Below are 27,787 nucleotides of genomic sequence, written 5' to 3' on the forward strand. Positions count from 1 at the left end.
TTACTCGGTCTTGGAAGTCAAGAAAGGCCCAAGCCTCAAATTATTTTTCTGAGTCCTTCATTCTAGGCAAGATATAGTCTACTTACTCCAAGGCAGTCATCATCACAGATGAATGGTTGCAACTATCTCTTAGGGAAAAGTATTTCACTAAAAGACTTCTCTGTTCCTTAGAAAGTGTCTTCCACTATCCTTCTGATTAGGTTTGTAATCTTTTTTCTATTCTCTTTTCAAAAGCCAAGCTTTAAGATGTTCATGAAAAAAAAAAGAGTATGACATTTGTTATTTTACACTACTTTTGCTGTAGTCTCTTTATAGAGACTGAAAGAGTAGTGAAAGAACAAATGGATCCTTAAATAAAATCAAGATATTGAATAAATAGGACAACACCCTTTTCTAATTATTAAAGCATTTCGAATAAGTATGTTTTCCTTGAATATTTCCTGGAATTATTAGAAAAAGGCTACATGGCTACATTAAGCAAAAATGTTGCTTTTGAAGGGAATAATATGACAAAACATTAAGGTGTCTGTCCCCCTCCCCCCCTTTTTTTTTTTTGAAGTTACATACAGAGAACTTTTAATTTGTCTGGTAATTTGGACATTGATTTCCTGAATGCCTCTCTTGGATCCTAAACTCAAAGCAACATTATTTATCATGACTTAATTTCTGACAATTTAATGTTGCACTTGAATTTGTGGTATGTTCTTAGGTGCTTTTTATTTTTTGCCCCCCAACAAAGAGCAGAGGTTTTGCCTACAAGGGCAAAGCTATGGCTAAGGCTTTGCAAATGAATGAGTCACAGAAGTAGTCTGAGTATTTTGTTTGTTCTCACCCTTCCTTCCAGTAAAAAGGAGGGGAAAAAAAAAAGAGGAAAAAAATGAAAAAAATACCCAAATCCAAAAGCATTTTATTCCATAGGAAATTCTTCAGGTAAACTAGACATGAATTTTAGCACCATTCTAACAAATTTTTACAGATGGACTGTTTGCACTATTTGTGCAAATGTTTTAGAAAGTTATCCTTGCTATTTGTAATGCATTTTCATCCCAATCCTAGCAAATCCAACTCTTGAATTTCAATGAATCTTTTGACTCAACAGACTTTGAATGAGACTCAAATCAGCAGGCTGCTCAGGGAATAAAAAAAAAAAGAAAGAAAAAGACTGACTTGCCAAGAAAGAGAGGTTATGCTGGAATTATTGACTAAATGCATACCAACTATTCTCTTAAATACTTGACAGCACAGCAGTCAACAGGCCAGCAGAAGTCCTTGTGTTATTCCTCACTTACCCCTTTTAGCAAACTAAAAGAATCCTCAGCATTAGCAATTTTAAATGGGAGGGAAGCAAAGCTGAGCTGAGCTGGAGCAAAAAATTTTGGCTTCCATTTGGTTTTGATTTTCTTCACTTGCTGTTGTTCTGCGCTTCATAAAAATAGTATCATACTACTTTCATATTCCCAAAGTAGGGAATTGTGAAGCAAAGCTTACTTGCAAAAAATCAGTATCTGTGAATTGGATCTTAAATTAAAGTGAAAAGATACAACATGAGACCTCAAACAATAAATCTCTCTGCTTTACTTCATTGTAAATCTTCAATTTCAAAAAGTTAGCAGTAAGGGGTATTTATAATATCCAAAGGCTTTTTAATGCAACACTACAAACATTAACCAATATTTTACCACTGGGGAAAAAAAAAAAAAAAACACATCACAGATACACAAACAATTCTTAGGTAATTCTATAACAAGCAATACGTTTTCTGTTAAGTAGGCCAAAAATATGCCTAAAACTGGCTGCCAGTATTTGACCACAGTGGATGATTTAGGAAAATACAATAACAGGAAAAGAAAATCCTGCTCAAGAGTCAGTTAGGACTAATGACTATACGTAGTTTATCCTACTGGTATCTTCCTATTGAATCTCAAGGAAGTTTATTTCTATTTTTACGTATAAGCAAAGTTTATTTGGTCATTATAAGGTTCCTAGGCCTAATGAAACACATCTACATTCAAACTATGAAAATGACATCACTATCACATAAAGATTTTGGGAAAATAAATTTCAAATCATAAAATGCTTTCAAGTTATCGCAGTTAAGAAATTTATTTATAAGTATAGAAAACACTTGCATTATGTTTTTACATGATAATTTGGATGGAACTGATTTGTATACCAAAAACTACAAAGACCGTAGGTTTTTAAGAACAAGTAAGTATTTCTCCATGGGACATAATAAATAGTAATCAAACAATTCTCATAAAAAATTAACTAATTTAACTTCGTTGTTTAGTACATTTGTGGTACTTAACTTTTTGAAAACACCTTTAAACTACCAAAATAGAAGAACAGCAGTATCAAACAATAACTTTTCGTCAAATGCCTGCTTCTGCTTTTATGATATTCTTTGTATCATCATTATACACTGGCTTCTAAACTTAGGTTATTGCAGCACCTTTAATAAGTCGAACTGAAGAGGTAGACTGTTGCCCGCCCACATAACGCGTACCAGTTTAGCATCAATACACATTTTTGGTTTCTCACCTTGTCTATCATTTTGCGGGCTTCCATTTCTTCAGAATTGGGATTTTCCAATTCAATAGTGTAAGTACCTTTGTCACTCTGGTCATCCTCATTGTCCTTCTCAGTGGCAGCAGAAACATGTTGGCTTTTTAACTTTTTGTCCATCTCCTGGTTCTGACTAGGCCTATGGCCGAGGCTTCCTGAACTCCTTAACAACGCAGCTTGTAAGACAGGTAAAGCAGCAGAGGGGTCTTCTGATTTTTGTTTTAAAAGTTTTGCATGTACTGCTCTGTGATGTGATGAACTAGCTTGCGCAGATGAAGGAACTGCTTTCTCTCCTGATGCAGGTTTCACTCTTTCAGCTCGCGCATGAGATGTTGGAGATGGAGATTCTGAGCACAGAGCACCTACGTTCTGAGAAAAAGAGTAAGAACGTCTCTTTCGAGGATGGTCTTCATCAAAAAACTCAATCATAAAAGCAGTCTGGCTCACACCAGCTTGCTCTTGCTGTTTTTCTGTGGAATGGACTTTCTGGTGTGACTTCTTCAGCTCTGTATGATGATGTCTTAAGTGCTCTTCAAGTGCTGCCCGCTTACTATAATGCCGATGTGCACCAGCATTTTCTGAATCACTCTGTGTACCGTCATCATGCTTATTCCCTACAATCAAAGCAAAAGAACATACAGCACAATGAAGCTATAAAAAAAAAACCAACACATACAAAGTAAACTTGCATACTAGGAAAGAATTTCAAATTGTTTTTCTGTGTGGAATCCAACACGTTTCTGTACCTAGCTCTAGAAATTTTGTACAGCTGATGATGATGAATAAGCTGAGCAATAATAACAATGCATTTGAATTACCCTTTTCATCAGTATTGCAATCTACAGGTACCTATCAGTGATTTACAAAAGGCAGTATTTTATCAGCTGTGCTGCAGTATGGAAATGGCTTGTTTCCCAATTATATTAATTTTGTTACACAGCTATTTGATTGATTACAAATGACTACTGAAACATTCTAGGCAAGGATAACATGAAAAAGAAGAATGTTAAGACAGACCTTCTGGGAGGTAAGAATGCCTGTCAAGTGACACAACTGATGTTGTTAGATGGTCTTTTCCTCACACTGTTACAACAGTTTATCATGAGAAATGTCTACTGAAAATTGAAATTATTTCTTTATTACTCTTTCCAAGAAGTAGAATGAATTTTTCCATCATTCATTCCTCTCAGCATCTGATATACGCATGCAAAATGTCTGTTATTACTTATTCATTCCTCAAACTACTTTGAGATCTATGAATAAGGACTACGCACTTAATAAATCATATATAGACATTATTAGTAATGAGGCCTGAAAAATGTATGGAAGACTGGGTACTCATACACAGTAAATCAGACTTAACACTGAGCAACCTCAAGTACAATGAAACTGTCTATACTTTTAAGTTTTAGTGCAGTTCGTGGAAAGGAAGTTTTATCTTTGAATTAATTTGGATCAAGGCTTACTCATGTATACACAAAATGTAAAGGTGATTTTTTTTTTTCCTTCTGGAAAGGATAGTTTTTGAAGGTTTTCCCACTTGCATAGTTAGGATACACAGCTACTATTCATTTAAATGGTAATTGTATGTTGGGAACCCTTACCTAGGGGACTAACAGCACCGAATACTCAGTTGAAATCTTTACAGCATTCCTATTTGGCATAGAGACCTCCCTTTGTTACTTATTCGTACAGTGACTCAACAATGTGATGGGTCCTATACTTCCATACAATAACAATAAATATCAACACCACTCTGAAAGTCATATAACAATTTTAGCAGTGTGACTTCAATACAGGATACTGTAGGAAAAAGCTGAGCAGAAAAATCAGAAAGATTTTACTTGTTTGTTGGTTGTTTTTTTTTAAACCAAAAATTTCAAAGAAGTTAGGTACATACTCTACCCTTATGATTTGACAAAGAAGAATTAATGAGCGAGGATATGAAGAGATCACCAAAGATTACAAAATTCAGGTATTTGTTATGGCCAAATACAACCTATAACTTACACCTCCCTCAGTCAAAAATTCATCAAACTTTAGGAAGTTTCTGCTGCCAGGAAAGGGCTAAGGCCTTGTAAACAAAGTCCTGCCTAATTAGTAGCGACACGGTTAATGTTTTAAAGAAGGTTCATGAATATAATACAATATCATGCAGATCAAAGAATGCTCTGTAATATTCTCCAAAGAACTACTATGCTAGTATCTTAATGTTAGTGCACCCATACAATTCTGTTTTGAAAATGTTATTTTTCAGCTTAATTTGGAAGAGCCAGCCCTGAAATGCAGACTTTTGATCAGAAAGACAAAACACATTGTAACAAATCCCAGCTAGGTTAAGAGTTAACCATGAAAATGTTGCAGAACCAAGAAAGTGGGAATAGCAGATTAAATCTGCTAAACTTAAAAACAGAAAATAACAGAGACTCGAAAAATTTTGTCAATTTTCATTCTGAAAGTTTGAATGTCACTGGAATCTTCAACTGAAAATGAAAACTACTTTCTTCTCTATTCTGTGAAGTTGGATCCAAAAGAAAGTACACTTTTCACACTAAACATTTGATTTAATTTTATTGGAAATGTCATTGTCTGCAGTAAGTGAATATGTCTTATCAACTGTTATCAACAGCAGTGTTTTTAAAAATATAATATCCTGCAAACATAGTATAAAATTGAAGATTTTTGTTTATTTCAGATTCCTGAGACAAACTTGACTTCATCATACATGATCAATTTAAGCAGAATAACTATACAACGTATTTTTTTGTCACCAAATGATTTTCTTAGAGTACATGAATATTCACAGAACATATACTATTGGAAGAATTGTTAAAAGCGTAACTTGAACTTCCGAACTTTGATTCTATAAAGCTATTCAGCTTTTTAAAGTAATACACAAGAAAAAGTGAAATATGTAAAATTTAACTAAAGGCTTGGGTTTGTTCTTTTTCCCTTCAAGATCAATGTTTTAAAAATATGATTTCCTTGTACCTTGTTAGCTGTACTAGAATATCTCCAATTAGTATGTTTACTGTAAGATGACTTTGGATTTGGTTTATTTTAATAGTGCAATAAGATTTCCCTGAACAGATCCTTCACTCCTGTGGAGTATTTGTGATTTCAGTTGAACCCCGCAAGGGCTCACGGACCCACTTACTGGATTCTGGTGAAGAATTGTTGCCTTCAGAAATAAGCATAGCTGGAATTATTCACTTTACCTTTTAGTCTCTTCAAGTACACTGGAACGTCACTCTTAATACTTTTGGAATCTTCTTCTGTTGGTTCCCATATCATTCTTGGGGGATTGTTCTGTGCTAGCCAATCTGCTACTTTGCTCTCTGCAGCCATCATCACAGTCTGAAGCCCAGGCAGGTCCTGACCACTGGAGGAAGAAGGCTTCTTTGACTTGTGACGCTGTTCAGATGTGAACTTCGTTATGTGATCTTTGATTGTTACTTTCCCTGGAGTGTTGTCATCAAATTCAATGGTAAAGGAAGCATGCCCCGCACCTGCTGCATGGGAGCTCTGGTTATCTTTTGTGGGAATTTCATGAATAGTGCTCTCTGCTACCTGTGAAGATTGCTGGAATTCTTTTGTAGGAATTTCAAAATAACTTGGCTCCCTACAGAAAGGATAAAGTTCTTCACTTGCAGCTGCAGATTGTTCCTCAGCTTGCTTGGCATCTGTGCTGCATCCTATTAAGAAAAATAAGAAATAGATTTCACAATACTTGGGAACTTCAGTTTCTTCAAGAATTTTCTGAATTTCTGTAAAGACTACTTGAGAAAATTCTGTAGTAAACAGCAGAATTGTGGAGAAGATTGAATAACACAGTTCTGGAAAAATAATTCCAGAATTACATATGAAAAGCATTACTGAAAAGACAGCTCTGGCTGTAAGGAGTGTGAAGTGGCAAAAAGCTCACTTCAATTTGACAAAGGAAATCTGCACTCCAAAAATGTTTAGATGACATAAAGGTCACATGAGTTATTAGTAACATGGAAAACAGTCGTAAAACATTAGAGAAATAGTTGAGAGGATCACTATTGCAATTTTCAATCTATTTAGAGAAACATCAGATCAAGGTGCCCCTAAAACAAGCGCTAGTGATGTGCTTCCATCTCCTACAGTGGAGAGTTAGTATAATTTCATTTGGTAAAAATTTGGAAAAACAATTCACACATTAACACAAGGTAAACATTAAGTCTGACTTGAAAGTTTTAACACTGATAGGTTCTGGATAGTGTTTTGGAATCCAAACACCTTTTATATTTCTACAAAAGGTAAAATCCAAGAATCAAGATAAATCCTATTGTCATCCACTCTTATTTTACTTGTTTCCGTAATTCGTAGAAGAACAGAAAAAGCAACAATAGCTGGAAGCATGCATAACGTTATAAAATCATGCTCTAACTGGGTAAATACAGCAAAATGTGGAAAAAAGTATGGGGAAGTCCCACTATATAGACTGAATGAAGGTTAAAGCTTCTTTTGGTTGCTAGCAAAGCTATTGATGTGTCTTTAAGAAAACAAATCTTCTGGTCGCATTTCATGAAGTAGTAAGCCAGCCAAAATATCTGGTATAAAGATGTGCTATAAGCAACAGATGCTTGAGATGTTAGCAGCAATGGCAAGTTACATTCCAGCAAAGAATTCTGAATAGTTCCTACGTGATTTATCATGAACCACATTAAGATGTTTAAGAAATCACATTAGATTGCCAAGAAAAGGAATAAGAATGCAATTAAGAGATTTCTGGGGCTAAAAATAGCCACACTATATCAGCTGACACAGTTAACATTTGTGTATGAAATAATTAGGCAATAAGGTAGCAATGGAAACATGCATACTATAATTCAGGAGTTTAAGGGGTCAAGAATGCAGGACAGCTTAACACACCCATGCTGTTCTTTGCAAACATTTGCTTCTTGTGAAGGTTTAGGAAAAGGTTAAAACTTAAGAAATAAAAGAGGATAGTAGTTTGATAAAGAGAAATGGAACTAATAGCGTAATAGCTGGAAAAGTTGAAAAAGAATGATGTTATGTAGGGATAACAAAATTAGTCCATATTCTTTATTGATCACCATGCTTTCATACCAACAGGATTAAAGAACACTGATGCAGGTACAGAGTTATTTTAATTTATTTCATCTATAAGTAGCTGCTACAAGCTCAAAAGATGTTTAGAATTCAGACATTTTTTATACCGTGTTGTTGCAGGCTAAGAATACTCTTGCTAACGTGTTTGACCGATACCAGTTCTTTTTAAACCAGCCCCTACACTGTCAACTCTTAAACCAGCCTGTGTTACCTCATCCCTGGCAGGTACATTTTATGCACTACAACATCACCTGACTACACCACGTTCTGGGAAATGGCATCCTCCAACCTGAAAACTCTTGTGACAGCAGATACAGCAATAAAGAATGAATCTATTTTACAGATGCTTGTCTTTTAGAAGACCCAGGGTTAAATGTTCTACCTAGAGCAGGTTGCCCAGGACCATGTCCAGATGGCTTTTGAAGATCTCCAAGGAAGAACACTCCACAACTTCTCTGGGCAACCTACTCCAGTGGTCTGACACAGTACAGTAGTGCTTCCTGATGTTCAGACAGCAACGCTTGTGTTTCAGTGCCCACTACCTTTTGCCCTGGTAATGGGCACCATGGAAAAGAGTCTTGCTTTGTCTTCTTTGCACCTTCCTTCAGGTACTTATATATATTGACAAGATTCCCCCTGAGCCTTCTCTTCTCCATGCTGAGCAGTCCCAACTCTCTCATACCCTCCTCATAGGAGAGGTGCTACAGTCCCTTGATCATTTTATCTTCATAGCCCTCTGTTGGACTCTTCCCAGTTTGTCTAGGTCTCTCTCGTACTGGGGGGGTGGGAGGGTGGGAACAGAATTGGACACAGAAGGTGTACAGGTGCACCTTCAACTATGCTGAGTAGAGCAGAAGGATCACCTCTCTTGACCTGCCAGCAATAAGCAATACTTTGCCTAATACAGCCCAAAATACCATTAGCCTCCTTAGAAGCAAGGGCACATAGCTGACTCGTGTTCAGCCTGGTGTCCAACAGGACCACCAGATCCTTTTCTGCAGAGCTGCTTTCCAACAGGGTTGCCCCCAGCAAGTACTGGTGCCTGGGATTGCTCCTTCCCTGGTGCAGGTCTTTGCACTTCTTGTTGATCTTCATGAGATTCTTGTTTCCCAAGATACTGTATTTAAAGAAATATTTCTACTTTGGGGCCTGGCAAGTGTAATCTACTGGCCAGACAATAAACAATATTTTTCAGAAAATATGAAATCATTGGTTCATCGCCATCTTTTGATTTTTGAAAATGGTTAAGATTGAAGCCAAAATACATCAGAGGTGTGGTAGGCTAAGGTTGAGTGCATCTTTAACATTGGTTTGTAAGCATTGATGGACGACTTTAGGAAAAATCTTCTCTGTGAAACTTCCCTGCATCAAATTTAACATTTGAAGTGAACTGTTTATACTATTTTATTTACTGTATTTGATTCTAATATTTTTATTTAAACAGATGATATAATGCTTTTTAAACCTAAATTATGACAGGGTTAGTTTATTCAAAAGAATTGAGAAAGTGGATTACAAATGTAAAACAATTTCCAGTCTAGAAAAATTCCTAGGAATTATTTTTATGAAAAATATCCAAAGTACAAGTTAATGTTAGTTACTTAAAAATACTGTTTACAGTCCGAAGTATTTGCATTTTTAAAAGAGTTAAATGCATAATCATTGATTAGAATCAGCAATAGAAAGCAAGGATGAAACAAAAATTTAAGGTGAATACGGATCTAAATCACTCTTCAGAATTTTTCAGAAATACTAAATGCAAGCCCTTATAGCTTTCTATATATACACACAAAGATAAGGCTACTTTATAATGAATTTCTATTATCAAGTCATCTGCAAAGCTGAAGGAAATTGTCTATCAGACCAAATATGAATAGATGTAACAGATAAACCTCTGGCAAATTCTTAAGGTATTGGTCATCACAACTCTGTAATAGTAATAATTATTATTTATAAACAGAACTAGCAGAGTACTTATATAGCAAGAAAATCCACATTTTGTGAAACTGAAAGTATAGGTATCTGAAAGAAGGAGCTCTCATTCTACAACAGACTAGAGCTACAAAAGAACACTGTGATGGTTTCTACAGGACAAGCAAGGAAGAAAAAAATGTTGCTGTTGCACAGGCATTGATGATTATTAATAAAATAGTCTCCTAGACCCTCCAGAGCTCACTAAATGGGAAACCATGTAAAACCAATGCTCACTTTCCAACATTAACAGCATTATACTTTCTAGGGCTTCTTTTTTCCCTTACCATATCACACAGACAGCTAGTCAGTAACTTAAAATTTTACTTGGAAACCTGGACAATGAATGTGACAGATGTTCTGCTATTCAACATCTATCTAATACGCAAGAAAGCATGTGCATATATGAAGTTATTATCAACAGCAAATATAGGGTAAAATCTTCGGAGACATTTTCCAGTGTTCAGATGCTTTAAAAAAGTTCTGTATTTTTAAGGCAGAAGAACAAAATCGTAACAATAAAACTTGTAAAAGAAAATTGTCTGGAATTTACACAGCTCTTTTTAAAAAAAAAAAGTGTAAATGTGGAGCAAGATATTTATTTTCAGAAGATATGAAAAGAGGCCAAAATGCCATATTTATACAATATCCCCAAATATTTTTATATTTGGTTTTATATTTGGTTGAAGTCAGTGCTTTCGGTTGCTCATTAGTATTTCCTTTTTCCCTTTTTTCTTCTTTCCATATTACACTTACCTTTTAGTTTCTTTTTTTTTTTTTTTTTTTTTTGCTTTATTGCTGAAGCAAGCCAGTGGTCTAACAACATTATTTTTCATTTGATATTTAAAGACAAATTGTGAAGAATACATAAAATGATTTACCTAGTACTAAAGAAAACAGCCTTTGTCTTCTAATGTTGTCATATCCTGTCTAATCAAACCTTATCAGAATTGCTCTCTAAAAAATACAAAATAGTATCATATAGATATGTCCACCTCTCATAATAAATAACTGAATGCTTTACGGGAGTTAAAAAATGAACAAATGAAAACAACTGATCTTAAATATATTGTAGTCATGGCTCTAAAAATTTTTGAGCGCTCCCTGGTGCATAGTGTCTACATTCACTTCTCTAGCTTTGCAGAGCAAGTGCAGCACATGCACATATTCCAGGCCAAAACTCAGTAAAATTCTAGAACAAATTTCTCAGAACTTTAATGTTAATATTGATTAAATACATGCGTGTAGTCTCTTACACATACGGATTAACTGATATTTCTAAAATACCAGTCAGCCTGCTTTAGTCTAGAATGACTCTTTCTTATATGTAAGAACATTTAATCTGATATATTGTTATGCAGTGCTGGAATTCAAAAAATACTTCATGCCAAACAGAAAAAGAAAGGATTTCAGGCTCTTAAAGCCTATTTGAAAATTATTATTTCGGCCTTTTCTTAGATTTCCAGTAAAGGTATTATTGATAAAACATTCTACAAGTGCTACTTACATTAGCAGAAAATGTAGGTTTTTTGTTTTTTTTTTTTTTAATTAAACTTTTCCAGGAAGTGCGAATATAACACATGGCCAGAATATTAACTACACACCCAGGAAACTTGTCATTAACATGTAAGTTTAAGAGCTGGAGCATAAATAAAACAATGTCATATCATCGGTTTATATGCAACAGCTGATTTGGATTGGGACTAGTACATTCATGGATCATTAAATTAGAGCAACATGCATGTCTGGAAAAAAAAAGTGTTTTTTTTGTTTTAAAATTTTCCAGGCTTTTCTACTCCATTTTCAAATAACTTCCATTAGTGAGTTTCCATTGAGACAGAAAGATAGTAACACTAAAATAATCCTATTAACTTGAGACTGTAAAGACTAATTGTCTATAGTTGGTTTAGCAGAAACAAATCTCCCATTTGAATCTCCTCATTAAACCTTGCCCCATCTGTTATAATTCATGCCTTCTTTTCTATTCAGGGAATAATCATTAAAGCATAAAGCAAATTCTTCACAACATTAATTTGTTAGAATGATCAACATGATGCTTCATGTATTTGAGTTACTTAAGAAAAGGTTTAAGAACTTACGTAAGTGAATTCATCTGTAATTAATTTTGTAGGCAGTTTATATTAAGAACCTTGCTCCAAATTGGTGTTTTAAATACATAATTTTAGCGCATAAAAGAACAAATAACTGTATCCATTTTGAACAGTTTTTGCTAAATTAAAATTTATTGTTTTAGTTCAAAAATATCGAGACATGAAGGTCTTGTGAAGTTTCCCATTTTCTTTCATTGTTTCTTTATAGTGACATCCCATTATTACACTCAGCTATGTTATAAGACCTAAGCCCATGAAGAAAATACAAACTTGCTGAAAATTAACTTCATGGAAGTTGTATGGAATTTACATGGAATTTAATTGTAGGCCACAGGGGCCTGAAAAACTTATCTCTTTATTTTAAAATTTTATGAAAACCTTTAGGATATTTTCTGTATGCTTTTATACTGATAAATTTAGTGTTTGGAGACTGAGGAGGAAAATATCATTTCTTATTTGGCCTGTCCTCTCAGGCTCTCTGCCAACACCACTAAAAAAATCCGCAACAGTTGAAAACTCTTTGAGTAGAAACATATGACTAACGTGCCATTAGTCAGAGATTAAGTGACAGAAAGAAATCACTCTTCTATACATATTTCCACATCCTCCGAAATTAAAGTCTTCTGCAAAAAGTGTCTGTACCCACCATATGTGTATTAAAAAAAAGAAAAATCAGAAATAATTAGTCCATCTTATCTATCCATCCTTATGATTACTTCACCAACACAAATCCACCAAGTAACCTTACGATTACTTCACCAAGACAAATAATTTCAAAAATATCCCCGTCAATGAAGTTGTGTCTAGAACAAATTTACTTCCATCTAATACTAAACCAGACTGTAACTCCTTAATTAGTTTGAGGCAAAGTCAACATCTTATTTTTCTTTGAACTCAGGAACTAAGACAGAAGCACTGATCACTTCATGAAAAAACTCTTGGTAAAGTAAATAAAAACACTAAATTATTTGATGCTATATTGCTTCTGAAAAAGCAATTTAAAAAAAGGAAAATAACAAAAATAGCTACTAAATAGAAGCTGGAATATTGTGTCAGACCTTGTTAATGGTATTGCATCAGAAACACAGACTTTCAGATGTTTTTTAATAAGCCTATATTTAATGAGGGTAAATAACCTGCATGTTTTTAAACTAAAACAATGTAGATAGGCACATGCAAGTAGAAAAAGCATCATGATTTCATATTTTTGTTATATTGATTTGGTACAGTGATTGTCGTCAAAGAAATAAAAACACAAATTGGTATTTCACTCTGTTTTAGTATATGCAGCAAGGTATAGAGTCACGGGTATCATAGTCAATAGCTAATGTTTCCTCTAGTCACAAAGGAGAGAAGAATCATTTGGCTAGCAAATGTACCAATGGTATGACTTAAAGGCAAGGACTTGATTATTTTTCTTTGTAACTGATGACACATGCACTTCTTTTTTCTTTTCTTTGTTGAGAAAAAAAGAAGCAAAACAATATCTAATAGTCTGCCTTCCATTATTATTGACATTAGGGAAAAAAAACTGTATTCCTTAAGAATGCTTAGAAGCGTTTGAGGAACACTTTTTTAGACAAGATTTGAACTGGAGTTATAGAACCAGAGATTTCTAATGCATGATAGTAAATCTGTACTTAAAAAGCCTCCACAGTAGCACACAATAGCACCTAACAGCATCTATAGTAGACAAGTCTTTCACACGCACAAAGTGTCCTACAACTATACTCCACTATGACCTAGTTGTTTTCCTATGCAACAAAGTTGTTTTAGTTGCACAACAACTATCGCTACACTAAATGATTTCGCCTGGTTTCTTTTCTACTAGACCAAATCTTAAACGACTTACCAGAGTCATAAGTAATTTAGACTAACATGAAAAAGGTCGCTATGGAGTTGGAGTTGATTTCATTATACAGAAGTGTTAGGTTAGTTTGTTCTCGCTTGTTTTAGAGATTATTCCAATTCCTGCAAAATACGATTCATGATAACCACAGCAACTACCATTACAGTAAGACAAACTCCCACCTCAGTAGTTTAAAGAACTCCAAAATTAAACCAGTTGGGCCTTAAATGTGCACCTAAACATTTAAACAAAGATGGGTTGAATTTGCCCTAGCTTCAGTAAGTTTTGAAGCTATGCCCTTTATTAGAAAAGCAGTCACTTTATTTATATGTCTGATGATAGATTTAGGAGCCTAATTATAGACATTGAGATTTAGGTTTTGGCAACACACACTGCAACTAGACAAGCTGACTAAAAAAATCTGTATTACAGGGAAATAAACTCTATAAACAGTTTAACTTTAGATTATGTAAATCTTTACTGCATAAAATATGAAATGCAATTCCTGCTAATACAACATTACTAAATTACAGGACAGAAAGCTAGCACGGATCACCTTATATAACCAAGGGTCAAATAAAAAAAAAAAAGTGACTTCATTAAAATGTCCCACTTCAATCTGTAATTTTTAGTACATGAAATGACAGGTATGGACTAAATTGATAAAGAGACACTGGTTCTGGAAACATTTCTATATTTACTGACAAAACTAGTATTAGATACTAGCAAAGTGACTTATCATGCCTGAAATTGGTCTCTGGAAATTTCTAGTTCCTTGAGAATAACTTCTCAAAGCTAAATTTTAGTAGGCTTTCATCTGTGCAACCCATCTATGAAACTTACAAAAATTGACATCCATTTAGTTCCCTAGTTCAGAATATATGTACTCTACTAAGCAGCAAAAGCCTTATAAATAATTAAAAGGGAGAGGGAGAGAGTGAGAAAAAGAAAAGATAAACTTACCCGAAGCCCCTGTCTCATGCATTTTTTCTTCACGTTTGCTGTCTGGTTTACAACCACTTTTTTCATCTGCTTCATCATCACCCCACCAGGCTGGCTGTCCATACAAGGGTGTACCCCGAGGCATGGCAGAAAGATCTATAAAATAACAGCCCACAGCAGAGGAAATTGCTTTTCTGTTTAGTTTTGGTATTTAGGTTCAAGCAACAAGAAGAGAGAGTGATTTGCCAGGATCATTCCTCCTGGAAGCTGAATTGAATTGGTTGCATGCAACCAACTTAGAGGCTGGATAAGTGATCTGAGTTCTAAATATAAAAGCTTACTAATGACCTGATCAAAACTTCTGGCACAAACATTTCTGCAAAGGCAGCTGACATCTCTTATTGTTACCCTGATGTCTGCAAACGCTATTTTCTGCGTTCAGTTTGGAGTCATCAGTACAGCAGTATATTCCTAAAAGCTGTTCATTGCCATTTCTATGAGAAGAGTCTCACTTTTACCCACATTGACCTTTTGTTGAAATCTGAACTCACAGCATGAAAAAAATGGTCAAATTTTGCAGTGCTGCCAAGGTTCCAAATCACTGACAGCTACTACAGAGTGCTGAAAGTTACCTAGTGTAAAACATTAGTGAGCACAATTTAAAAATAAAACAGAAAACAAACAAACAGAAGACAAACTGCCCTGCAATAAAATTGTTTTTTATATAGGATACATAATCACGATTAAACACACTTAAACACAAAGGTTAAATAAGAAAAACACTAGGATAATTAAGATTTGTACCTTCATGATAAATTGACTGTATTAGTTTTGATTTGAACTCCTGACAGGATATTCACTCTATTGAGATTTAGCTATTTCAGTATCATACAGATGTATTGAGGATACTTTAAGAAGTCTTTATATAAAAGAACGTGACCTGTTCAAATCCATCTTAGTCGTCGTCCATTGCTTTGTCTGTCATGAATTTCGTCATTTTTATTCAACAATTATATATAATTTCATAGCCATGCCAAACAGCAGCATGATTTGAAGATATTAACTACTTTTAAAACAAAACAATAACAAAAAAAGACAAAAAAACACTTTAGTTAATACTCTATTTTTAAAAACTTGGTGGCTGATGCTTGTGCACTGAATTAGCAATAGGCAACAGCTTTGCATACAGCCAACAGTGAGTGTCAATCCCCAAAATGCTTATGAGTTGCAGTCAAATATAAAACTATCATTAACTTTTACTGTTATTTTTGGAACAGTAAAGAGAAAGGGAAGCTGGGAAGAAAACCCACTGTGCTACACTATAAAAATTTAAGAGGATCTAAAAAAAAAAAAGCAACATTAAATAGGAATACTAAGTTACTGGATAGGCTTTATGTATCCTTACTAGGATGTCAGATTAGCCAAAAGTTAGTTATACCACTGAGTCCTATAGGTGGCGGAGAGAATTACTTGAAGTAAGCCTTCCAGAAGGATGGATTAAACCTAAACAATGCTGTAACTGCCTTGAATTAAGAAGTCAGACCTAGTCAGAATCACATTAAAAGCACAACAATACACAATTCCTTTCTCATTCTTGTGGTTATCCCCTGTAGTAGCTTGTAACACAGCAAGCAATTATGATCAGATAATTCCTAAAACAAGCAAGCCACACAACAAAGTTTATTGTTCAACATTAAGACATTTGTGGCAAAGCCACCATGACACAATACATAAATATTAAACATACATAAAGATGATGTAGAAACAAGATAGAAACTAGTTTCCACCATTTTTGTACCACAATAGAATGCTTAAATTCCATCCTAGCATCTAACAATGTATGCTGATATCTATTATAAAAAAACAGAAAATAAATCAAAAGAAGGGAAACACTTGGGAATGGTGGTGAAAAAACGTACAAACTGTTCCTATAGGAGTATTTTTCAATTCAACTGCAAAAAAACACATCACTTTACTGCCATCACTACTGGAAATTTCTGATTCTTGGGAAAAGAAATACAAAGATCTGATAAATGCTGCTTAAAAATAATTTAAAAATTTAAATTTAAAATTTCAAAAGCTTTCTTAACATGCAAATGCTACAAAAAAAGGCAGAAATTAAATTTAGAAAGTTATTAATTATTCTTACAATACATCTAATATTTCACGTGATGTTTCTACATCTAATTGAACAGTTTCAAAGGCACCCCAACAAAGCAAACAAATAACCTTTCAAAGTTTACATTCTTTTGCCACCAAAATGCACCTTACCTATTGCTTTCTCTTCAGATTTCAGTGCTTCAGTAGTTTTGTTGTGCACTTCATTTGTGGAGTCTGTTCCTTTGGACTCTGAAGTTTTAGAGCTGGTTTGCTTTGACCCTTCTGCCTCTGAAGATTTTTGGGATAACTGGAGTTGGCTTGTAAATTTTTCATGCTATGTAACATTAAATAAATAAATGAATTATCTCAAAGAATGCAAAAACTTTTACCAGTAACTATGTAATGACAGAAAAACATCTAGGAATGGTCCATTATTACCTTAAGTGCTTCTTCAGGGACTCTCATCTCTCCTCTGACAACAGTAAAAAGATTAGTATGTAGGAAATGCTAAGGAAAACGCTCAACTTACAAGACAACTTTCTGGAAAGGCAATAGATCTATAGTCTATTCTGCCATTACAATAGTGACAATTGTTTTACGAATCTATTACTGTACAGACTAGAATGTACAATAATACTTGTGAAAGCAAATGCACATTATTTACTATTTGTAAATAGAACATTGAATAGATACCTTAATGTTGCAATCATGTAAGTTCTCTTTTTGTTTTCATTTAGTAGTTTGCTGAATAATTACTTGTAATCTTTACAACGTGCATACAATTTCCTACAATACAAGAATTTTCTTATTTGCCTCAAAGTAATGTTTCTTTGCAACACAGAAGTTACACGTTAAGAATGTTACAGCAATAGATATACAGAGGTTTTAAATAGTAATTGGAAATCAAGGTTTCTTTTTGTTAAGAAACAATGACATGTACTTTACCAATACTTCTGACCAAGGCATAGTATTCCAAAACCTGCGATTTTCTCGTAAAGAAACAGGTATTTCAAGGTTGCTTCTCTAATAGTATAAGAACCTTTCATTTAATGCAAATATACTTTTCAGCAAGAAAAGCATGTCAGCACATTGTGCATTTTTGATGACAAGGATATCATATCCAAATCTCAGCTTATCTTCTAACTTCAGAGTGATATATGTCTGTTCTGGAATCCTCACATCATTCACAAATGTCTATAGAAATAAATGAAGACAGATACTGTTAAATTGAAAAAAAGGTCACTAAACTAATTTTATAAGAAAGTTTTCAGCATTGCAAATTTTCTACTGGTGATTCACTGGGCAATATTACCTCAAAGTAGCATCTAACATCATTATTTTTCTCGTACCTTGCATTTTCAATCTCAATTAGCTGTCAGAATTGACATACCATTACATTTATGCAACATTTCACATTATATACATAAGCTCTGAGGTAGTTTATCATTTCTAAACATTGTCAAAAGACGTAATGGAAAACAAACATGGACCAAGTTACTGCATCCAAATAATTCCACATACTAGTGATAAATAACTCAATGTACTGCGACTCCTGAACAGCAACAGGCATAACAACACTTGTAAGCAGAAATAATTATTCTAACAGCTAGCAGCAAAACAGGGCAAATTCCACGGTCTTAATGTCTTTTGAAAATCCAGTCGTTGTACCAAAACTAATCCTCCCTTCCTTCAAATCACTGTTGGAAACAGCAGGAGAAATCAGACAAGCTTTCAGGGATGTGAAGAAGGATTTATGTACCTGAAAGTTTGCCTAATTTCACCAGCCACATCAGTTGGCTGTTAGAGGTAGTACAGAACAATTCAGACCTCGCAATCTGTGTGGTTGGCAATCTTAATGGCAACAAATAACAAGAAGCTTACAAAAAGATACTGGTATAAACTTCCAGAGAACACCTGAGATGTAGACAATGGCTAATTACAGAAGCAGCAAGGAAGAGGAATAATACATGTTCAAGTCAAAATGGATCTCAGAAAGGTAATTTGGAAGATTTGGCAAACAATAACATTTTTCAAAGGAAAAAAAGACATTAAACTTAACTCTGGAACTCAGGTCCTTGAAGGATCCATCCACCATATGAGCCAAGAAAAAGCTTCTGCACAGCATCTTGACTCAAACTATTCCTCAAGGCTGAATTCAAATCTGCACTGAGGAGCTAAAACTTACACTCTAAGCTCCTCTCCCCTATGTTCTCCCCGGGCTTTCTTGAAATCTTCCTTCTCCTTTTACCTTAAAAGAATGTAGCATCTGGACATACAAGAATGTAGCATCTTCCCCGTAAGAAATACGACTAACCAGTTACATATGACCAGTCTCTTGTTTCTTGGTTTATTTCCCTCATCCTCTTTTCAAATCATTAAAAAGCCTTCATTTAGGACAAATTAAGGGCAAATAAAATATTTATGGTTCAGCTGGATGAGTCTGTTGCATTATTTTATGAATTATTTATCAGTATTATTTTCTGTACCTTAAAAAAAAAATACAGATTCTTGTTCATTTCTACTTTTTAGAACAACTAAACATTAATTCTACAGATAGGAAATTAAACATTCAGAGAAAGCTTTGCTGAAAAACATTTACTATTGTTTTGTGCCAGTTTTAGGGACTCTAAATACCACAACCATGCAGGATCATTCTATTTTAAACTTGCAAATTCTACAACAGCATGTACATGTTTTTAAGGACTGGAGCAGCTCAAGACTGGCATCTTTAAAGCACTTTAAAGTTCGGAGCACACACAAAAAATAAAACTTTAATAGATAAGCAAGCCAAGTATCTGAATCTTTAAACACTTGTTTTGTTCATCTACATTGAGTATTAGATGAAATCTCTAAGGATAGAAATTATGTCCTCCCCTAAAATAATAAAGGGGTCTTCTGTTTTGTTCTTTTTCTAAATAAAAATAATGTTTATCTCATTTATAAAATTGACGTAGGTATCTTTCACAAGAAACAAGAATTACAGGTACAACTATTTACCAGTTAGTAAGCCTGAAACTTAAGAGCGGTATTTAATGCATATTTATTCTACTTCAACATTATGAGAGTCCAGAGCAAAAACCCATGCCAAGTATATCCTTGAGACAGCCTGAATCTCAGTAAATTACCAAAATTCAGACTGCTTTGAGGACACGCAAAGGAGAAAATAAAATAATTATTTCACCAATATCAAAGGAATCCAAACTGTATATTAGAAACTATACAAATTTTCCTCAGAAAAGATAAATTCATCCATCTTTTTAGTATGAAATAAAAAGATAAGCAAGAATGAGCTGGAGAATTACTTGCTTTCTGGAAATAAAGCATTATGTGAATCTGATGAAATTTTTCTTTTGCTTTATTTTCAAATCTAGACGTACAAAGTCCAGAATGAAGACTTGTCTCCTTTTCCTTGAACTGAGCATGAATTAGCCAAACAGATACGACTGTTCAGGTACTAGGGCATCAACTGCAATCCCAGTTCATCTTGTGATAGTGTACTGGGCTCACTAAACTCAAAAGAGAAAGTCTTATGCACTGGCAGTGGCCTTCTCCCTTTAACCCTCAAATTACCTTTAGTGGCTAAACTGCATTATACCAGAAATGTTCTTGAAGGAAATCAAACTAATTGCAGAGACCCAAAATCAACATTTGTTCTTGATGAAGGAAGATAAGAAGGGGTGGAAACCAACAAAGCAAAAGCAGGACCCTTTCTTCCACAGTACTGCAAGAACACTTGCAGTACTTTTCGAAGAAAGTAGGCCTCAGGCCTACATTAAAGGGAGAGCTTATCTGTTGATACCCATATTACCTCCTAATTACCTACCTAACTCAATTTAAATGTTGTTTTCAAGGAATAGTAAAATTCTGAAGGAACTGTTCTTGTTGGTTGAGTTTTGTTTTTAAACTAAAGAGAACAAAAATGCTGAGTCTTCAGAGAAACCATAGGCTTCCTTACATACCATGTCCTTGTAGAATCATGTATGCTTCTATCTCACTTTTATGAAACAACAAATCACAGAAAAGTTAAGGTTTGAAGGGACCTCTAGAGGTCACCTGGCCACACAAATTTGTGTACACATGACATTAAGAATTAAAGTGCCTTTATAAAAAACTACAAGTTGGTTCTCAGCTCCAGTAGATAAATGGTTCTCCTACAACTTGCTTTGAACTTTTCACCTTGCAGTCTCCAAAATACTTGGAAGAGAGGCATAAGAAAATTACTTGAATCGTTATTACAAAACCTGGTAGAGTAAACCACCTTCTTTTTGAGACCAAATATAACATTATTTACCAAGGGTGATGGCTGCATTTCAAGCAACTCAAAAAAACCAACAAAACAGATGTGCACTCACATCTACACAATTGGCCTAGAAACTGGAGCCCAGAACTTCCATAAAGATACTGAGGAATAAGACAGAGGAGTAAGAAAAACCTCCTCCTACAATTTTGAGACACTTGACCACAAACTAGCAGCTCTCTGTGTTATGTCCTTCACCAGAAACTGACAGAAGCACAAAAATACACTGCCACTCTTCAATGGCAACTGAGTGAAAAAAGTGTCTGAAGAATCTGGACCCTCAGATACCAGACACAATTTAAAACATTTCACACAGACTAGTGAAGAAATGAGCATCCCTCAAACAAGTAAAGATGACCTTTGAAAACATCAGTTGCAATGCTAAAAAAGTTATCTGTCAAGATTATGAGCAACACTATGTTACAGAATTGGTGACCATGGAGAGAAACCGACACTCAACAATGTTGATTTTAAATTTCTTCAAAGATTAAAGAACTTACACACCTTACAAAAGGTAAGACAGGTAGAGGAAGGAATGGAGCAGAGTAACATGCATATATATCCTGGAAACATTAAAAAGGAGAATGAAAAAGAAGGCTGAATGTCTTGAAAAGCCCAACGTCCCTTTACTACAGATTTCATAGAAAAAAAGCAATAGTATAGTAAGCACACAAAAAAAAGGAGTCATATTTTGGAATGTCTTATTTGTGTTACAGTAAGAAGAAAGCTTATATTGAGAAGAACTCTTTGGAGAATTCAGATACCATTTTCTCCAGGAAGTCATCAACAAAGTCTGCCAAAACCAGGTCAGATGTTACAGCCACAGTGTAACAAGCAAGCTTTCTCACTAATTTATCTACTTTATTTATGTTATCTAATTTATCACAGATGCTATTAGATTTAGTAGCTCTCTCCCTGATCCCCACACCAGAAACTATTTTCCAAAGGTGACTTAAAAACAGCCGTTACACACAGAAGCTGGCTGAGTTATGCTATGAGATAGTCACAGAAAGCTAACCATCCAAAAATTTAAAGTTAAAATCAAGATCATTGGTCTGAAGGCATGTGCTGGATTTTTGGGGTTCTGTTTGCTTCCTGTCTCTGCCCCCTCCCTTGCCCAATTTATGCTTTGCCATTTTGAAAGCCAGTTAAAGCCTTGTATTGCTGTATGACAATACACATGGTAAATACAGTCAACACTGAAACTTTTAACTGGACTAAAAGAACCATTGCCTAGTTAGTAGTTCATTGCAGGGTACAGAGGCATTGCATATACTGTTCTACTACACAATTTGACTGAAGTATGGTGTTAGAAAATTGTATGTTTCCTCTTCAGACTTGAAACCAGATAGGTGGAGGTATGTAAGAAAAAGCACAGTTGGAAACAAGACAGTAAGGGAAGCACTGTGAAGAGAAGGAACAAGGACTGCAGTGATACAATTTAATATTCCCCAAACTGTGAGAAGAGCTGCTTTGATGTCTCTGGGTAAACAGCTACACAGTAACTGATACCTCCAACTTGAGAATGAATCAGAGCAAGTGAAGAAAACTGAAAGCTGTGTACCATACATGAAGGAGACAAATGAAGGTCTTAAAAATATAGATAGGTGTATTTTTTTTTTTTATTAAACTCAAGTTTTGTGAGAAGGCAATGAAAATCAGGTATGCCTGTTGACTACAAGAATAACACGGAATTTGGGAATAAAATCAAGTTGCTCAGCAAGAAATTATTATGAGCTGAATTTTGATAATTTCCTTGAAACAGTGTACTGACTTTCAAAATACAGAGGTATATTAAATATTTAAGGAGCAAAGTTCTCATCTGCTTATAGCTATTCAAATGATATAACCTTTCAGGTTACACTGGTTTCAGATGGAGTTGAGACTCTGACCTTTTGGAAAGCTGAGTTGCCTACACACGTTAAGTTCTGTACCTTAAAATACAGAAAAACTAATAAAGACAGTCCAAGCATTTATTTTGAAATGCACTTCAAGATGAAACACCAAGTTAAAAATCAATGCTAACAGACAGTAATTTGAGATTCCTTCTTCATCTTATATATATACATATATATATTTAAAATTTGGCAATGCTTACTGAAATTAATACTTAGGAAGTTACTGATAATGAGTAGGTATCAAAGATGAACTCACAATTTTTGGTACTCCATGCACATTCATGACAAACTGAGAAAGTACCAACCATAACTACCATCTATAAACAGCTCAAAGAAATATCTAAAGGGCTACAGAAATATGACAAAGCAACTAAGTTTTTAATAATCCATTACAATATTCAAAATGTTTATAAAAGGTGAAGCTTGTCTAGAATTTTGTATATGTAATCCCTAGAAAAGTCTGAAAATGTAAAATAATATGAAACTTCATTTTGCTCATAACTTTGCATTTGTCTTATGTTAGTTTTTAATAACTTGACATTTATACATTATTCATAGAGATTTTGACACAAAGGATACAGAGACAGAATATGCAAATATAAAATATGTTAAATAAGTTTACATGCAGCTTGGTTTTTGGATACTTAAAATTTGTTTTCACATAGAGTACAGTAACATTCTTTTCTGTGTGAAACAGGATAATAAGCATAAATCAATTTCTTAAGCAGAAATTTTATAGATTGAAAGGCTTTTTTTTTAAGCATATAATGAATTTAAGATTTTCTGCATTTACTATTTTTAAAAAACAGAAGAGTTAAATATCCCCTTGTATTCTTTTGAGTTTCTTTGTCTTGTCAAGGCCCTCTTATTAAGGTGCTTTGTTCCAGTCCTTTAACTGATGCCCCACAAAATTACATTTTCCTTTCAAATGTTCCTTCCATTTGCAAACTTGCATTAAGAAGATATTAATGAACACTTAAGTCATAGTATCCTTGCTATAAAAAAAAGACTAAGGGAAACTATACATTTCTGATGTTACCTTACCCCATTCAAGCTGCCCAAATCCTTCACCAAGTGTTCATCTGTAGAGGGATCATAGTTAAGTACAGCATGTTGCTTGTCCACACTTCGTGACTAAAATATTAAAAAGAATACAAAATAAAATAATGCATTTCAACAACAGATCAATATAGCAATGATGGCTATTTCTGAGAGTACTGCAATTATGTTCTTTCCACATGTTTCTTTAAACTTTATACAAAAAAATTAGGCCCACACTAACTTGATAGCTAACCATATCCAATGCTGACCCTGGGTGCCCATAACAGAACCATAAAATTCTGAATAATTATTTTCTTAATGTTTCCTAAATACAGGTCCCGTACCTATACAGTAATGAGAATGACTTTTGTGCTCATTCCTGTCCCAGCACCATCAGCGCCTGTCAGTTCTAAGGATCCCAGGTCATCAGCACATTAGCCAGTTAAAGGTCTTAAGACCTTGCATCCAGGACTCCTAAGGAAATGCTCTCTATTCTCAGAATCCCTTATCATCTCATTCCTTCTCTATCTCTTGTGACTTGCTAGTATTGTTTTCCTTCCTTCAACTTCCTTCCTTATTTTTTCCTTTCCATGCCATCTTTTCATTGCTTTGCTTTCTCCTCATAGAAGTGAATTCTCTCCTCTTCTGCTTACACTTACTATGTTATTTTAGTCAATCTGCTCTACAGTCTTGAGGGGAAGAGAAAGGGTGTCAGAATATAAGATGGGGGGGGGGGAAAGGACAGACAAAGGAAGAGAGACAGATGAACAATAAGGTCTGTACCAATAAATGCACTTCATCAGTTAAGCATTCTTAATAGTGGGTGAAGATACACTGCTACAGTTAATTTTATATGGGTTTAGTAACCTTTCCTCAGGTGAAAAAAGCTCAGTAAAATCAAATTCACTGATGTGAGTGTTCTGCTGAACCTACAAAGTCAAGATTATACTTTTCCAAACAAGTGGTGCAAGAAAGCAAGCAAATGAATTCGCCTATCTTTACCTAGTTTATGTGAAAAAATTCTGAACTTTTTATGAATTAGCCTATCTTTACCTGGGTTATAAGAAAAAGAATCTGAACTTTTCCCAATTATTTTATTCAAATATATATTATGCTATTAATCAGTTATTTTATAATCTTTATGTGCCACTTCCTATTAAAAAAAGGTAAAATGGAAACGAAACTAAAAAAAAGCTTCACAATATTTTGTCACATATTTGAAATGGTAAGAACGATTACTTGAGTTTGTGGCTTTTAGAGTGGCACCTGAAATTCTGCACATTGTAGCTCTCCTCAGACTTAAGACTATTTGTATATAATTGAACGTGTTTTTATTCTTTACAGATGATCTTTACAAGTCCAAACATTGTGCTAATCTTTGAAGTGCCATTTTTCTTTCAGATTTATTACTGTTGCATTCCATTCAAATATAATTCCTACCAAAACTACTCTTTATAATAAAAATTGTGTTGCCCTGGCTGGCAGCTAAACACTTCACAGCCGTTTGCTTGCTCTTTCTACTCCCTCAGTGTGGAAGAGAATAGGAAAAGAAAAAAACAATAAAACACATGGGTTGAGTTAGAGATAGCTTAAGAAGTGTGAAGGAAAGAGGAAGAAGGAAAACAAACAAACCAAAAAAAAAAAAAAAACCAACAACAACAACAAATCCAGTGACTCAAAAGCACTAACTCACCACCTCCCACAAGCAGACTTATGCGCATCATCCAGTCTGTGAGCAGAGGCTACCCTCCCCAAAACCACCTCTCACCAGTTTTTATTGCTGAGCACATCATTATATGGCACAGAATAACTCTTTGGTTAGTTGGGGTCAGCTGCCCTGGCTGTGTCCCCTCCCAGGTTCTTGCGCACTCCTGAGATACTCGTGGAGAAAGGCAGCAGAAAAGAGAAACAGAAAAGGCTTTGACACTGTAAACCCTGTTCAACAGGAGCTAAAACAGGGTCTTATCAGCTGTTTGGATCACAAATCCAAAGCATACTACCCTAAGGGCTGCAATGAAGAAAATTAACTCCATCCCAGCCAGACTCAGTACAAAGATCTATCTATGACTGAAGACAATCACAGAATAACTGTGCTAAGAGCTGTACACATATAAAGAGGAAAACTCCATCCTTGGTTATAATAAATTTGTAGCTTATATTACTTTTAAATCCAATCCTTACTACTAAAAATGTATTCTCAGAATACAAAAAAAAAAAGTATTCTTCTTTTCAAATAAATCTATATTATTAGTAATATCAAAGTTATTTATTTTTGTTTCCATGTATATAACTGCCCCATCAAGATCCAAAAGATTTTCTAAACATAATGGTGAAAGAAGGGGAAAATGCAGTATTTATCCACAAGAAAGGTGGTATATTGGAGCAGCTAGCCTAATACAAATACTGCATACCACGTTTGAATATATTTACAAAATAACACAGTTAAAAGTAAATCTGTATTCCCAGGCCTGAACAAAACTATTAGAAGAATAGTAGTCAGGCATAGATCTGAGGTCTAATTCTATAAAGCACACAACAGAACTGAAATGCTTTTTAATAAGGCTTTTATAACATGCTTTCTGTCAAGAGATTATGAATAAAAGCATTAAATTCCACTTTCTTTATCATGCATTGTCCACATGCTTTGCAGTAAGAGAACAACCAAGTTGTCAGGAGTGGAATGGAAGGTCCTACACAAAGAGCTATACATACAGAACAAGAACACATTATCAGCTTCTCCTTTGGTGGGTTCCTCCCCCTTCAGCAATTGTGGTATCCCAGTCATGCTGGCATGTAGACCTAACAGCAGGCTACAAAGAATATTCTCAAAAATCGCCAGGCCCCTCGATCCTTTTTACCACCTCTAAAGTCAGAGAGCAACTAACTTCCATAAATGACTGGATTCTATTTAAAATATTACTCAAAGAGGGAGCTGCTTTTGGAGGTGATGATGACTGAAGTTTTGTAAAATGAAAGAGTAAATGCTTGAGTGTTAAGCTTTGCTCTAAAGACTTACCAGTCAAAGATGTGGACCATTAAAACCTAAGTTATTTACTAATGAGAAAACTGCAAAATCAAATGTACCACATATGCATTGTATGAGGAAAAAGTATCACACATTCTCCAGCTATGGCAAAACTTCAGGAAAATGACATGTAGCAAGGAACTCAGCCTGGGTTTGCGTGTATAAAGCTACAAAAATCCTTCCTAGGAGTGTTTTAAATCCTTCATTTAGGTAGCAGAAGGTAGAAAATTATGTCAGACAAAACTCATTTTGTTAATCTTGATATTTGTTTTCCTGAACTGTTAACTACCTATTGGACAGAGAATTTTTAGTCTTTTCTACTCAGTTAAACAGATCTGCAGTAGTGTATATTAGATACACATTGTCTACAAATCATTTTGTTGGACAAGACCTTGAACAGATCTATGGCTGGCCTGATGCCACAGTGATTGTAGGCAGCCAATCCAAGTGAATACTGAAGGATTAAAAAGTACAATAAAAATCAGTACTGTGGTAGAGATGGGAATATTAGGAATGACAGATAAGAAAAAACAGTTAGCAAAAAACACTAAGTGCTGAGAAATCACTGTCTTTAAGAAATTGCTTCCACTTTCCCTACCATCTAGGAGAGAATTCTGCCTAATTTCATACTGAACAAAATTTTACATGTAGAATAACAAAAGTAACAGTCGTTCTTGCAATCAACATAAAAATATTATAATAATGTAACTTCAATAGCACCAAGCGAAAACACATATATGTGGATTTCAATACAAAGTTTGTAGAAAACTAGCCACTTTCTAGCAAGTTGCAACTCTAATATTCTTCCTGGCATGAAAAACTACTTGGATTAAACAGGGAATAACATTTATTGTTGGGAAAAGGAGGTGTGAACCAGTTTTCTTACAT

General features: G+C 34.5%; 1 protein-coding gene across 13 annotated transcripts in view; it reads right to left on the reverse strand.

The window, feature by feature from the left end:
- Nucleotides 1–27,787, reverse strand: part of CEP170 (centrosomal protein 170) — a 102,179-nt gene that overhangs the window by 50,285 nt on the left and 24,107 nt on the right. For all 13 annotated transcript variants that reach the window (XM_040553544.1, XM_040553553.1, XM_040553550.1 and 10 more), the window contains exons 3-9: nt 23,878–23,967; nt 17,754–17,832; nt 17,077–17,135; nt 16,810–16,972; nt 14,560–14,694; nt 5,784–6,260; nt 2,542–3,179 (exon numbers count right to left, since the gene is read on the reverse strand). In XM_040553544.1, the coding sequence (XP_040409478.1) occupies nt 2,542–3,179; nt 5,784–6,260; nt 14,560–14,694; nt 16,810–16,972; nt 17,077–17,135; nt 17,754–17,832; nt 23,878–23,967 (1,641 nt within the window). The remainder of the gene's footprint in view (nt 1–2,541; nt 3,180–5,783; nt 6,261–14,559; nt 14,695–16,809; nt 16,973–17,076; nt 17,136–17,753; nt 17,833–23,877; nt 23,968–27,787) is intronic.

Source organism: Cygnus olor, chromosome 3, assembly GCF_009769625.2.
Source record: "Cygnus olor isolate bCygOlo1 chromosome 3, bCygOlo1.pri.v2, whole genome shotgun sequence".
NCBI classification, from domain to species: domain Eukaryota; kingdom Metazoa; phylum Chordata; class Aves; order Anseriformes; family Anatidae; genus Cygnus; species Cygnus olor.